This window comes from Phycodurus eques, chromosome 18 (assembly GCF_024500275.1).
Source record: "Phycodurus eques isolate BA_2022a chromosome 18, UOR_Pequ_1.1, whole genome shotgun sequence".
NCBI classification, from domain to species: domain Eukaryota; kingdom Metazoa; phylum Chordata; class Actinopteri; order Syngnathiformes; family Syngnathidae; genus Phycodurus; species Phycodurus eques.
The window spans coordinates 18,541,967-18,556,926 of NC_084542.1; the positions used below are offsets into that span (position 1 = coordinate 18,541,967).

General features: G+C 48.7%; 1 protein-coding gene across 2 annotated transcripts; it reads left to right on the top strand.

Moving 5' to 3' along the window:
* Positions 1-4,525: 4,525 nt before the first annotated feature.
* Positions 4,526-14,960, top strand: LOC133417328 (transforming growth factor beta-3 proprotein-like). 2 transcript variants are annotated; one of them, XM_061705009.1, is made up of 7 exons: positions 4,526-5,080; positions 9,704-9,867; positions 11,215-11,344; positions 11,435-11,542; positions 11,618-11,780; positions 12,786-12,939; positions 13,291-14,960. In XM_061705009.1, exons 1-7 carry the CDS (start codon positions 4,732-4,734, stop codon positions 13,447-13,449), a joined length of 1,227 nt encoding a protein of 408 aa, XP_061560993.1. In that variant the 5' UTR covers positions 4,526-4,731; the 3' UTR covers positions 13,450-14,960. The 2 variants fall into 2 exon arrangements, with proteins under 2 accessions (XP_061560993.1, XP_061560994.1); XM_061705010.1 differs by lacking the exon at positions 12,786-12,939 and having other exon boundaries at positions 13,291-13,310.

The following is a 14,960-nucleotide window of genomic DNA, read 5'->3' on the forward strand; positions in this document are numbered from 1 at the left end:
TGCGCGTGCGATTAAAAGAGGAGTTGAAAAGTGGAACATTGAATGACAAAAACTTTGATTTCCCCGTTTACACGAAGTGTACAAAAAGAAAAATAATCATGATTCATTTTTTTTTTTTAGACAGAGAAAACGCTCACTTTCATTTTCACTTTTACACTCACTTGTTGTTTTCTGGTGAAAACTAAAACATTTTTAAGCAAACTGTAAGCTTAATTGAGCACCCAAAAAATTGCACGCGTAAACTGTATAGATAGACAGATAGATACTCGATACTACTACTACTCGATACTAGATGGGTATAGATAGATAGATAGATAGATAGATACTTTAGGAATTGCGTCGGCTGTGTACATGCGGGTGCCTTTAAGAGGCGGGGCCTGGTGGGGTGGCGTGCGAGTGAGTGTCCAGTGTGAGCGGTCCCTCTCCCCCGCCAGTGGCGCGGGTTCACCGCATCCGTAAAGCGAAGTAGCATCCGAGCTTTGGCGACGAGACGAATTCCGACGGAAAGACATTAGAAATTCCCGCAAACACGGCCGCCAGCCCACGACACTCGCCGCGTGAGCGCTACGCGCCGCTCGGTTCGCCTGCGCGCAGCTCGACTTCGGATGCACGCGAGCATCTCAAGAACGCGACGTCCTCCGCTTGCCACAAAAAAAGAACTCAACGCGGCGGAAAGTCTCGCACGATCACGGCGCAGCTACGCATTCCGTCTCGGCCGGCGAAGGAAGGAAAGTCGGAGAAGGCGTTCGCTGAACCTTCCGCGACTGCTGACGCGGACGTGGAGCAGGTGGTGCTCCGCCGTTTTGTAGCGCTGCTCCAACGTGACGTCGACATTGGGCTCCTTCCGGTGTGTGCACATTGGCCACCGGGAGGCAGTGTAATACAAATGTACATCATAGACGAAGAAGACTTTCAGAACTAAGGGGCACGGTAAGCTGCATGAATACGTTTGAGTAATAGCATTGCGCTCTTGTCTGTCTACATGTGTTCCTGCACCGCTGCAATGTCAGCTGGTGGAGCTTCCATGATAAATATTCAACACATAAACACGCTTGAAGAACATCGCAACACTCATTTCAAGCGGAGCACTTTATGTCCGTCAGTTGTTGTTTTGTTTTGTATCGTTTCCAAAGCAACCTTTTTGGGCAAATTCTCCGAACCCGACCGTACGGTTCAAGCGTTGTTGTTGCTTTTTGCGCGATGATAAATACACGGTAGCTAGGTTACAATGAACAAGATTTCTGTCAATCTCGCCATTTTTTTGTTTGTTTGTTTGTTTCCATACTGTAAAGCAAAACGGGAATTGATTCCATTTTGCCCGTTTGAGGTGGCCATGAGGCGCTCCAAACTGGTCAAGCTGCTCCTCTGCTGCCCTCTGATGGACAAAAGAAAACGTGCATCAAACAAGAAAGCCATGTCGGTGTCCACAGACGCTTGAGGAACTACAAGGATGCACACAAGTAGGATTGCTTTTTTTAAGTGAATGTAATCAAACTGGAGCAATTGTTTCAGAGCAAAAATCCCAAATACAGTGAACCCCCATTTACCACGGGGGGCCCGTCGGTGTGACTGTGAGTGCGAATGGTTGTTTGTTTGTATGTGCCCTGCGATGGGCCGGCGACCGGTTCGGGGCGTACCCCGCCTCCCGCCCGAAGACGGCCGGGAGGGGGCTCCGGCACGGGGCTCCGGCACGCCCGCGGCCCGCGTGAGGAGAAGCGGCTCGGAAGATGGATGGATGGATATATTTCCAGACTCATCTGAAAATCCTAGATACAAAAAACGGTTTTGAAATGTTTTTATACCATTTCGCACTCTTTAACACATTTAAACTAATCAAAAGATATTTTAGATGGGAGACTGTCTCGAGACTATTGAGATACATTTGAATTCAAAAGTCATATTTTGTTTATTTCTGATTAATATGACTTTTTTTTTAATACAAACCCCAATCCCAATGAAGTTGAGACATTTTGTAAAACGTAAATAAGAAGGAAATACAATAATTTACAATTCCTTTTCAACCAATCTTCATTTGAATGCACTACAAAGAAGATATTTCAAACTGACGAACGTTAGGTTTTTTTTGCAAATATTCTCTCATCTTGAATTCGATGCCTGCAAATGAGACAACAACAGACCGGGAAAGTTGAGGAAGGCTCAACAAACAAACAAACGAGCAAACATTCCACAGGTGAACAGGTTCACTGGAAACAGGTGAGTGTCATGATCGGGTATGAAAAAAATAATAATCATAATTTCAAAAATGCAAAAAAGAGCAACCCCGAAAGGCTCAGTTGTTGGCAAGCAAGGACGGGCGAGCGAGGTTCGCCATTTTGTCGACGAGCGCTCGAGCCAATCGGCCAACGGTTTAACAACAACGCTGCGCGACGTACAATTGCGAGGAATTTGGAGATTTCGTCATCCGCGCTCCATAAGCTCATCAAAAGAATCCCGGACTCGGGAAAAACTCTGCGCGGGAGCGGCAAGGCCGAAAAGCGACACGGAATGCCCGTGACCTTCGACCCCTCAGGCGCCACTGCATTCAAAAGCGGCCTCACGGTGCCATCGGCCCTCAGCGCACTTGCAACGAAAGCAGCAAAAGTTCGTGTCACTTGCGCTTCGGCTGCTCGGAAAAGTTGTTTTTGCGGCTCAATTTATGATCGCTGAAAGTCTTTCACGCTTCATAAAACTGATGTTCAATCATGAAATGTTTGTCAGGGAAAATCTACTTCTCAAGCGGTTCGTTTGGACTTTTGGGTCTCGATGAGACGAACGCAATTTTTCTGTTGAGCTCACAAAATCCGCAACTTTCCTCGGAGTCGAGTCTGCGTCATTTCCACATCCGATCAAGCTCGCGGACGCGGCGGCCGTTCAAGCGACCGGTCAAAGTTCACGTTTGCTCCGAGTGTTCCCCCGCCGGTGACCTCGCCGCCGAGTGAGTCACCGACGACAAAACCTGATGAGCAAAACACAAAACATGCGAGCTCGCGCCGGAACATTTTCCTCATGCGGTTGCCCGAGCGGCTCGCGTTTCATTGGACGGCCTCAAGCGGGAGCTCGGGCTCGGGGGGAGGGGCGTGAGTCGCAACGCTAACGGGGGAGCCTTCGGGTCCGCCACGATGACGACGACGGTGATGATGCAAGTCGAATGCGATGGCTCCGCCATGTGCTTGCCTTCCGGAAGGAATGGAAAGCAGTACGACGGCGGCGAGACCGCCGCTGACATCATTCCCAGTCGGCCAAAACTCACATCGACGACACGTCATCGTCGCCGCCGTTTTTAATAATACGCATATATTGTATCGCATCGTTTGTGTTACCGTGTAAAGTCAGTACAAAGTGTATAAAGTGTAGTACCACTTTTGGCCGCAACTTGCCAGGCAGCACCGAGCTCTACTGGAAGACGTGCTGCAAAACAAAAAGTCGAGCAAAAAGTGGCAAAAATAAAATAAAATCCAGTAATAGTCATCATTCCCGCGTCGCGAAGGAAATATAGGCCCTGTTCGTATGTGTTGCTGCTCTTGCGCGTGTCAGGCAGCAGTTGGCGGAGGGTTCGAAATGACCGTAACACCCATCCTAATTTCCGTTGGCCCATCTGTGGCGTTCAATTAAAATGTACTGCACGCAAAAGTTAAATAAAAATTGTGCCAAAAGACATGTTTGAAGAGAAACGGAAAATATTAAATGCAAAAGTATTGAAATTAAAACTTAGATACAACTGAACGCTACTCAACAAATGTACTGTCCATCCATCCATCCATCCACTTTCCGAGCCGCTTGTCCTCACCGCGGGCCGCGGGCGTGCCGGAGCCCATCCCAGCTATCATCGGGCAGGGGGCGGGGCACACCCTGAACTGGTTGCCAGCCAATCGCAGCAAATGGACTGTATTGGACTAAAAAACGAAAGTTTCAAGCCACACCAAACATGATGCACAGTTTGAACATTTAATTCAGTGATACTGTCACATACCACCAGAGGGAGCCCAAGTACCACTAGTGGTTCCCCTGCCACACTTTGAGAACCACTGCTAGAGAGATACGTGCGTAGCTAGAAATCAATACAGTACATAGATAGATAGATATAGATCGATCGATCGATATGAAAATTGAGGGAATAACTGTGCATGATATAAAATGGCTAAAGTAAATATATTTATGTGAAAGTTTAAACTTCCATCACATTTGTATTGTTTTATTTCAAGACATACTCGGCTGATGGTGTATAAAAGCAAAAAAAGACAACTTCCATAAATGGCCGCATGAGGGCGCCCGGGCAGCTTGTGGAAACCACAAGCAGCTCATTTGGTCTACTTTTGACTTTCCAGGGAAAACAATTGTGAAGAAATCTGAGCTTCAAGAACAGCTAAGGTGACTAATCTGCTCCAAATAGAAAAAGAAAAGCTGCTCTCGCACGTCTGAGTCACAGTGGTCGTCTGGTGAGGGGGGGGATAGTAACTGGGGGGGCAGGGCCCCTCCTCCAACGTCACGGCAGGCACGGCGCACGCGAGCTCCAATAAAAGCCCAAACAAATCTCATTTCCACCATCTCGAGATCCACCAGGGATGAATGAACTCAATCGTGGACTATGAACACAAGCATGTCAACTTTTTCGCAGCTTTATTTTATTTTGGAGAGTTTGTCTTAATGGGCCCGAACGCACGCGGATTCCTTCGGTGGCGAGCTTTGTGAGGGGCTCGCGTCAAACGGATCTCGGTTAGAATCCCCCGCAGGATGCACGCGTGCAAAGCTTTGCTGTGCGCCCTGCTGCTGCTGCGCTGCGCCACGCTCGGCTCGCCGCTGTCCACGTGCGCCACCGTGGACGCGGACCACGTCAAGCGGAAGCGCGTGGAGGCCATCCGCGGCCAGATCCTCAGCAAGCTGCGGCTGAGCGGCCCCCCGCGCGCGCAGGGCCCCGCCGAGGCGCCCCGGCAGGTGCGGGCTCTGTACAACAGCACCCGGGAGCTGCTGGAGGAGCTCGGCCGCCGCCGGCGGGAGGTGTGCGGCGCCGACGGTACCGAGAGCGAGTACTACGCCAAGGAGGTCTACAAGTTCAACGTGCTGCACGGGCCCACCGAGAGCAGTGAGTCGCTCGCAAAAAATGCAATCAATAAATCACCGCGGAATTGCAAACGCGTTTGTGCACATTTTGTTTGCGAGTGGTGCACAACCATACGGAGATATCTTTACAATATTTTGGCTGACGCAAACGTTAGCATCATTACAAGAGCAATGGTTTTTTTTCTTCGTCAAATCATACGTACGCGTGTATGTATAATGCTTAGAATGTACCTAATGGGATTCTACGGCATTGTAAAAATTACAAATATGTTTATTATTGTTTGAAGTGGTGCAGAACTGCACCGAATAATAAGACTTTTTAGAGAGGGGGCACGGCCCCCACTGGCCCACCATGGCGTCGGGTCGGATGTTGTGGTCAGCGTGCGACGAAGACCTCCCAAATATTACCAACACCCTCTGTATGCAACAGAGGGTGTTGGTAATATTATTTTGGGGGTCCTGTTCGGCTGTTAGGTCAAGCAGAATGGAAAATCTGTATCCCTTTCATGCCGGAACAGGTTTACGGTGTCACAGTGGAGTTTTGTAAGCTTCCGCTGTGGTATTAGAATGGAGGTTTATTGAAAATCAGACTTGATCAGTCGAACAGAACAAAGTTTCGAGAAGGGAGAAAGAAACCAAGACAAAAGGCAAAGCATTGATTGTAAACACGATGAGAGAAGCAAATCATTACATTATCTCCAACAATGAAACGTTAAATGTGAGTGTTGCATGGGGCCGTCGTGCGACACCCTGGGAGGGAAGGACGGGACAAGAAGCATTGCAGGGCAAGGGTCGTGAACCCGGCTGCGCAACTGAAGTGTGGTGGCGTTAATTATGTAAATGATAAAAGTCTACAGGACGAGAGTATGAGTGAGGGGATACACAAGCGGTTTGCGTATTCATGACTTATTTGTTGCAGTAAGTGCGTGACCCCACGCCCGGAGAAAGAGTCCCAAGGGTGTGTGCCTGCGGACACACGCAAGTGAATGGATACGGTTTTACACGCACAAAAACTGACAGAAGTTTCCTGTAATTGCCGCGGCCGCGCCGCGGCGGCTGAGGACCCCGCCCGATCGATCGATCGAGGGGCGGGATCGGGCCCGGGGGTCCGCCCGAGAGCGGCCCGGCGGACGGGACACGTCCCACGCCGAGGCGCTCTGACAACTGGCCACCCGGTGGGGGCCGCAGGGACCCAATGCCGCCACCCCACCCGTGCATTTAAAATCCAGGGGGCGGTCAAGGCAGAGGGGCGGGGCGCACGGACCGGCTGAAACCCGATCCGACACCCACACCCTCCCGAGTCCCCCAGGGACCCTTGGATATGTGGATGTGCCCAGATGTGATTAGCGAGGAAAATATATACGGTGAATGGCGTGAGTGTGCGCCAAGTGAGAGGTCAAGAGGCTCGCGTGGCTCCCGCAGGTCGGGCCCATCAGGCCGGACGCCCACCCACGAAGAGGGCCGTCCCTCCCAGACCCGCAGCACCGACCCCCCCACACACGCAACTCGACTCTCCCGTCACTTTATGACGTACACTTGGACCAACTAAGAAGAAAATCCACCGTTGCAAGGCTAATAATGCTAAATTTGTATGCAAAACTATTTGTTTGGTATTGCTTAAAGTGGTGCAGAAGTGTGACAAACAATACTGACATATGTTTACAATATTTTGTCCCAGTCATCATTTGCAAAACTACGACCGCAATGTTATTGTTCTGTAAAATCAGCACTTTCTCGGTCGGGAATTTTGTATTGGATCGCATTCGATTGCGGAGGTGTACCTAATAATGTGCTCGGGGGGGGGGCTACTGTAAAAAGCGTTTCCAAAATATTACCAACATCCTCAGTATACGTCTTCAATGGACAGTCACTTTATTAGGTACACTTGCAGCAGTTAATACAATGGTCGTGTTCAAAGTTCAGTTTTTATACTTATTAATTGAATGTTCATTATGTTTGGAGTTGTGCAGAACAGCCCCAAATAACACTTAAAAATGACTGAAAGTGTTGGAACAATGTTGTTTTTGTAAAATGACAACTTTTGTATTGGATTGCGCAGCTGTACCTAATGTTATGGCCAGAAGAAAGCCCGCCAATCAATCCAGTGACATGATCGGAAGCGGACTGTTTTGACTGCTGGGATCTACGATGCAAGTGTGCCTCATAAAGCGGTCGTGAAAACAGCCGCTCTCCCTGTTACACGCTAATTCCACATTTTCCAATTTCCTGGGCGGTCACCGTCAGACATGATGATGACGACGACGATGCCTTCAGGGGAGGGAGCGAGGGTGGGGAAAGTGGACACGAAGCGCAACATGGCGAAAGGAGCTCCCCGCTAAGGGATCGATGGTCCTCGTTACTCGCCTTCCTGGTTGGCGTCAGGACCGAAATGTCGAACAACGCAGACAGTCGGAATTTATATCACTAACTTTCAATCACATAACAACCGAAAAGGTTATTACTAAATGTGTCCTTTTCAATAAAATATGTGCACGAGGCGACGCCGGCACGTACCCGCCACCTGTCGCCTTCTGTCAGGCGTCCTCGTTAATGGCAAAACGCGTGAATGCCCATGAATCGACGTCAAGCTCTCATCGGCACTGCGCAGTGAACTTGATCAGTTCAACCTCTCGCGTTTCCATTCGGGCGTGCATCAACTCAAATCGACTTGAACTGCCCGCCACATGTCGTTATTTGAGTCAGTTTATGAGTGTCGAAAGGTTAAACATCATCCGAATGATATAATTGTTGACTGCGGGGTTTCCGTGGCGGTGCGTCAATGAGCACGTAAGTCATTATCATCATCGCAGTTAGCGAATGAGCTCATTCTTAATGAAGGAAAACAGGAAAATGCCCACGCTGCACTCTTAGCTGAGACAATGTCACATAAAACGAGCGAGGCCGACAGATGTGTTACAGCTCACGTAAGCACTGTGGCGCAATTCAACACAGTTATCGCCAAGTTCCATAGAAAAGAGATTTCTTTTCTTTGCGTGGAGCTGAAAGACACATTTGAAAATGTCAGGACTGTTCCGAGCGAGCCCGAAAAGAGCGCCTGCTGACTTGAAAGGAAGCCGTGTGACGCAGCGGACTTGGCTTTGCTCGTCCGCAGCCGAACGCGCGCGGCATTCGCTCCTTTGTCGCCGGATCGCGGACCGGCAGGCAGAACGAGCGAACTCGGCCAACCTTTTGTCTGTCCGCGGTGTTTGGGCGATCGCCTTTGTTTCGCGACTAAGCGGGATTACGCAAAAATGACATCGCCGAGTTCCGTGGATTTCATCTGTCAACTTCACCCCGAAACCGTCCGAAACTTTGGAAAGTCGCAGCGATTATTCTCCCCGCTGGTTTACATGAAAGGCAAAACACCAAGTGCTCTCGTTACGTCTGTTACGATTAGGATTGGGCATCGAGAATCGAGAACCGATCGGTACCGGGACTGACGTTCCGGTTCTCCCGGAACCGTTCAAATGTAAACATTTCTGTTCCCGGTTTCGACGCCTAGTCCTCCCGCCGCGAAGAAGTGGCGAAAAGCAACGAAGCAGCGGTATAAACCAACAAAAAAAGAACGGGCACGATGGCGACGGCAGCGGCGGCGACCGACGAGTGTGTCTTAACTTGGTTCAAATGAATGACCAGTCGCCTCAGTGGAATAAGACGATATCGCGCGAAGGGGTTTTTCCCGATGCGCAGCGGTTGACGGAGCTTCGGTCGAGTCGACTCTCAGTCGATCGGGCGAGTGGAAATAAAATACGTCTATGCCGACCCTGAGACAGCTAACAAGGTCAACGCTCGCTTGCACTTTTGCACCGATGATGGTTTTTACCGTTTATTTTAGTCTTCAAACCGACAACGTAAGCGCCGATGACAGGAAAAAAAAGAAGCTTCATTTAATATTGGGCTAAAACTTCACCGTAGCAACTTTACAGCACAAAATTCATAGCAACGTTGTCTCACAGTATCACAAACACTAACCTTGTGCCTCATCGGTGGGAGGGAAAGGAATCAGCGTTTTATAGCATTTGGCTCCAGCCATGGAAAAACAACAACAACAACAACAACAAAAAGTTACCTTTCGTGCTAAAACGCTGAGTTCCGATGCGTACCCTTCAAAATAAAAGGCTACAAGCTTAAACTAAGAAGTCAAGTTGAAACTGGCACATATAGACCATTTGACGTGATGAAACAGAATACAGGGGCAGCTATATAGCATTGTTAAAATAACTATTTTAACAATGCTGTTTAACTTTTAGCTGAAACATTCATTCATGAATATTAAGTCAATTGGGGTTAGTTCCCCACACATTGCCTTTTAGCTCCGAGGTTTGATATAGATACTGGTTACAAAGAACCCCAAGTCAAATGTTCATTTGAGTCTAAGCTGCGGGCTGCTAAGGAAATGGATGTTCGTCATGCGGACACCCTTTATTGAAACCTTTTTGACCCAGCCCCCTAAAAGAATCAGAATCGAGAATCGTTTGGAACCGGAATCGAACGACAGAATCGGAATCGCTCAAATTCAAACGATGCCCGACCCTAGTTACGACGGATACATTTTTCTGGATGTCTGCGTAAAAGAGCGTATAGATTAGGAGGAGCTACTTAAGTGAAGCCTCACTTCGGCTCTGCTTCGTCCCGCCCGTCGCAGACGACCTGCCGTACTGCCCGAAAGGCCTCACCTCCAAGGTGTTCCGCTTCAATGTCTCCGCCATGGAGAGGAACGCCACCAACCTCTTCAGGGCCGAGTTCCGAGCCCTGCGGGTTCCCAACGTCGGCGCCAGGCGCAACGAACAGCGAGTTGAACTCTATCAGGTGCGTAAAGGTACTGTGAACCACAGTAAACCACCAAAGGCCAGCAATGGAATGTTCAGCAGAAGCTGTTCTGGGTTATTATACCGGAAGTGCACTTCTCGTGCTCCCCACCAAATATTTGCCCAATAATATGCTCATCTTACAACTGCGCTCTCGTATGCCAAGTGGATTTATGTAACGCGCTTGTCCAAGGAAATGTCTACGTCCCTGTGATTCGCTTCGAATGATTTTTAACGATTCCTAATCCCAAGCGGGCGGTCACGGCTTCTTTTCTGCCGCGTACGTTTCGCTTCCCAAACGGGCGCTCCAGGAGTACTCACGCCCGTCAAAGCCGCTGTACGGCCATGTTGAACAGACACGAAGGCCGTGAAGTCGGCCGGCTCGTTTGTTTGCTGCCGACAGGTGGTCGAACGCGCCCGTCGGGCCCATTTCGCTAAGGTCATCTGTAGCAAAAGAAACTGGAACCGCCCGCCTCAGGTGGACCCGGTAAACTGACGAACGACACACTTCGCCAGTAGCCAAAATACACCAAATAAATGACGCACCGCATCAAACACCTCGCATGAGCAAGTCTTGTTATTTTCTTGTTATAATTCCCAATTCTGCGAGTTTGCCGACGAACTCTTCCAACACCGTAACAATAGCAGCAACGATTGTCGGCTTCGAGGTAAAATCCGGAAAGAATCGTTTCCATCTCTTGACCGACTGACGTACAGCAGCGCGTCAAGCTCCAACCAAATAAATGCCCAGCGCTCCTTTTTCAGCAATTGAAAAAACAGGAATGAAAAAAACAGAATTCGAGGCCTTGCCCCACATAAATGCAGGGTGAGTCATTCGCTAAAACAAACAGCTAGTTGGCAAATGAAACCTGAAGACAAGATTCAGTATCTTCTCGATTCGAGGCCTCCACTCTAATAGACGCCGGGCCCCGCTGAATAAGTCGGTGGGAAGTCCATTTATAGAAGCACCTGATCTGAAATGAACATTCTGTTCTCATTGTAACAGGGAAGTAGCAGCCATTGACGAACAACACCGTGTCCAGCTCCACCCAAATAAACGCTTTACTTCAAATAAACAGCTGGTCCTATCTGAAGGCAATGAGTTAGAACATTCCAGGAGTTTACAAATCGCATTAGTGGCCTCTGCTCTAATCGAAATTCGCATTAAATTCTCATTGTGAACTTTTTCTGTTCACCAATCTCTGGACAGCAGCACGTTTTGTTTGAAATGAACACCTTGGACTCTCGCAGTTACGGCAATAAATGACACTGGATTGTTTGAGGGAATATGCGCCAATCTATCGCTGTCCCCAAACGATCTCACGACGGCGACGTTGCGCGTTTGCAGATCGTGCGGCCCAACGAGCACATCAGGAAGCAACGCTACGTCAGCGCCAAGAACGTGCTGACCAAAGGCACGAACGAATGGGTCTCCTTCGACGTGACCGACACCGTGCAGGAGTGGCTGGTGAACAGAGGTAGGGACCGGGTCCGGGTCCGGGTCTCGGTTCTGGCTTTCTGACAGCGTTGTCTTTGATCGCCCTAACGTTGCTTTGATTTGACGCCAGGAAGTAATCTGGGCTTGGAAATCAGCGTGCACTGCCCCTGCCACACCTTCAGCCCCAACGGCGACATCATCGACAACGAGAACGAGGTCCTGGACGTGAAGTTCAAAGGTATCCGAGTCGTAAATGTCTGAACAGGTCGGAATGCGGGAAGACCAGTAAATGCTCGCGCTTTGTCCAACGAAGGCGCGGACGGCGAGGAGGAGAGTCGCTTGGACCTCGGCCACCTGAAGAGGAGCACGGAACGGAACGTGCCTCACCTCATCCTCATGATGATCCCGCCTCACCGCCTGGACGCAAAGTCCTCGCACAGACGCAAGAGAGCGCTCGACGCCGACTACTGCTTCTCGTAAGAAATGTGAAAATACCAGGGACGAACGTTTGACGACAGCGGAACCCCGATATAACGGATATCGGATAAAAACGGACCGTCGGGACTGAACACCGTCTCCGAAAATAGTTTCCATTTTCGACTTAAACTGTTGTTGGCAAAGTCTGTCAGTTTCAGAATTGGCCACTGTTGTTTACTGGCGCTGTGGCGCAACGCAGGCAGAAAATAGGACTGATGTATTTCCGGGTCATACATTTTTTTTTTTAAATGCCAAAAGATGTGTCTACGTCGCGGCCATGTTGAATGTGGGGCATTGTGCATAGAGCGAGAGAGAGAGCGGCGTGGCTCTGAGAAATACAAAACAAGTCTCTAAATTCTGGAACATGCTAGTTTTGGTACAGTAACTTTTTTTTTTTTTTTTTTTTTTTTTTAAATCAAGCTGTTCGCCTTTGGCAACGGATTTGGGGCTAGGGAGCACACTAATTCCTCACGGCTGATGAAAGCGACTCGCCTACGACGAGTACCGTATGTCAACAATATCAGCATGACCGAGCAAACCGGCGTGCTAAGTTTGCATGAAATGTGAAACATTTTCCAGCTTAACTGTGGACTGTACCGGGCGTTTTAAGGCCAAGAGAAAAAAAACCTACAAAACAATTTTGGAATGTACAGTAACGTTGGTGCATAGGGCCTAAAAAAGAAAAAAGTGCTTTGACGTAAGCAGACGATCGGTCATATCGGACGACCCGCCCGCCACTGTTAGTCCGTTCTGTCGAGGTTCTACTGTATTGTCGTGAATCCCCGATGATGAGATGTTACGTCATTTGGCACTTTTAAACAACTGTGACTTTAACACATACGGAGCAGCAAACAGACACCAAAGAGGAAAGAGACCTTAACGTTGTAGATTTAAAAAGCAAAATGCAAATCTGATGATGAGGAACACCGTAGGGCAAGCGTGCATCTCTTTTTTTAAATGTGAAAGCCTCCCAAAATGTAAACGTCAGACCCGACGGCACACAGAAACGCGGAGGAGAGCTGCTGCGTCCGCCGGCTGCACATCGATTTCCGGCGCGACCTGAACTGGAAGTGGATCCACGAGCCCAGCGGTTACGACGCCAACTACTGCTCCGGGCCCTGCCCTTACCTGAGGAGCTCGGACACGCCGCACAGCTCGGTAACTCAACGCAACAAAATTGCAACTTTTCCATGAAGACCATTTCCGTGTGAAGCCTCGTTCCCAGTGAGCGGTACGGTACGGTTCGGTTCGGTACGGTACGGTTCGGTTCGGTACGGTACGGTTCGGTACGGTACGGTTCGCCTTCCATCCGGAAGGTGTCACAAAATATTTCACTCAAATTTTACAATTTGTCCAAACATTTTCCACACAAACTGTATGTATTGCGTACAAAATACACAAATGTACCTATTACCTATATTCTAAAACTTCAAATATTTTTTTGTCAAAATGTTGATGTCCATGATCGTTCAGGACGTTGCGTGTTTTGTTTTCTTCTTGTGCGTCTAGTTGCTGAGCCTGTACAACACTCTGAACCCGGAGGCGTCGGCGTCGCCGTGCTGCGTCCCCCAAGAGCTGGAGCCCCTCACCATCCTCTACTACTCGGGGCGGACCCCCAAAGTGGAGCAGCTTTCCAACATGGTTGTCAAGTCTTGCAAATGCAGCTGAGGACAATGGACACCAACACGAGTTGCCTCAGCTCGGCACGGATTCGAAACGAATGACTTTTGTTGTTGTTGTTGTTGTTTTTTTTTGGGTGGGGCTTGGTGAAAGGTGCTAATTTTGAAGCTGGAGATTTTGATGAGGGTTTCTATTTCTTTTATCTTGTTTTGTCATTTTTTTCCCTCCAAATACAAATTCAGGAAGGAAAAGTGCTGGTGGTCATCCTGCTCCAAACTGAAAACCAGGAGACGACACCGTAGCATACATTCCTTATTTGTGGCCACGACATTACGTATGCCTGCGGAATGTCAGGAGATCAACACAACCAAAATTCTGTCATCTTGAAAAAGAGGACGAAAAGAGCAGTCAGACCTCCGCCGAGTCTGAACAATCCAAATTTGCATCAGCAATAAACGGCGGCTTCGGGGTGCGGTCGCTCTCCCACCAGGGTGAATTTCGTTATCATGACAAGACCTGGGTGCAATTTCAAGTCCGAGAAGTGTTAAATTGGAAATTGTGTGTCAGATCATGATGGAAAAAAACCCAAAAAACTTTGAAATGTGAAATTTCACATGAGCTTTCAAGTCAGAAATTTTGAATGTGAAAATTCATGTCAGACAAATATCGATTGTGTAATTTCACAATTTTAACACAACGTTTCAAATCAGAATTTTCCAATGTGAAATTTCAAGTCGGAATTTTTGAATGCAAACATCTCATGCTAAGCAACCGTTTCACCAATGTTGTCTTCAACTTTGTCAAAGTGAATGAGTTGATGCAATTTTTGGCCCATGTTGAGCTATCAAATGATGTCACAAACATGCAAAATGTACATTTGTTACAATTCCAAACGCAGCCTGCACACGAGCGCGTGGTGACAAAACTAATAGCTCACGGCCTAATTATCTCCGTAAAGGCAGAATTGTTGCTACCGCGCTTGTATTGTGAACAGATAAGGGATTAAGGCTCTCCACAGGCTGGATCATTCATCTAGAAGGTTCTTTATAAGGTTCCTTTCCCGTCAAGAAGCAGCGGACGTTATCGTCAAACGTCAAAGGAGAAGCGACCGACAAAAAGCCAAAAGTTGGCAAGTCCACGGAACGCCGGAGATGCGAGCGAGCCGACGGACGCTTATTACCAACGCTGACGATGACGACGACGACGACGGCGATGACCTGCGTTTGACCTCTCCGGATATCGTTGGGCGACACGGCAGTGTCGCGCAATCACATTTTAAGGGATTGTCCAGTTACGCAAGTGATCGGAATTGCGTCACGCACGTCGAACCGTTCCGTCTTCGGCTTATTCTCGCACAGCAAACGTCTCGCTCGTGTCGCCGTCACGTCTTGTTTTCATCGTCACGTTCTGCCCATCCGTCTTCCCCGACGCCTCCGTGGAATAAAAAAAACAAAACAACAACAACAAAAAAAACAAAGAGCCGTAAGAGGGCGCTTAGTCGGGTTTGTGGGGGCGCCAATGTTCTTTGATTTGTTGCTGATGATTGTTATTCAAATAAA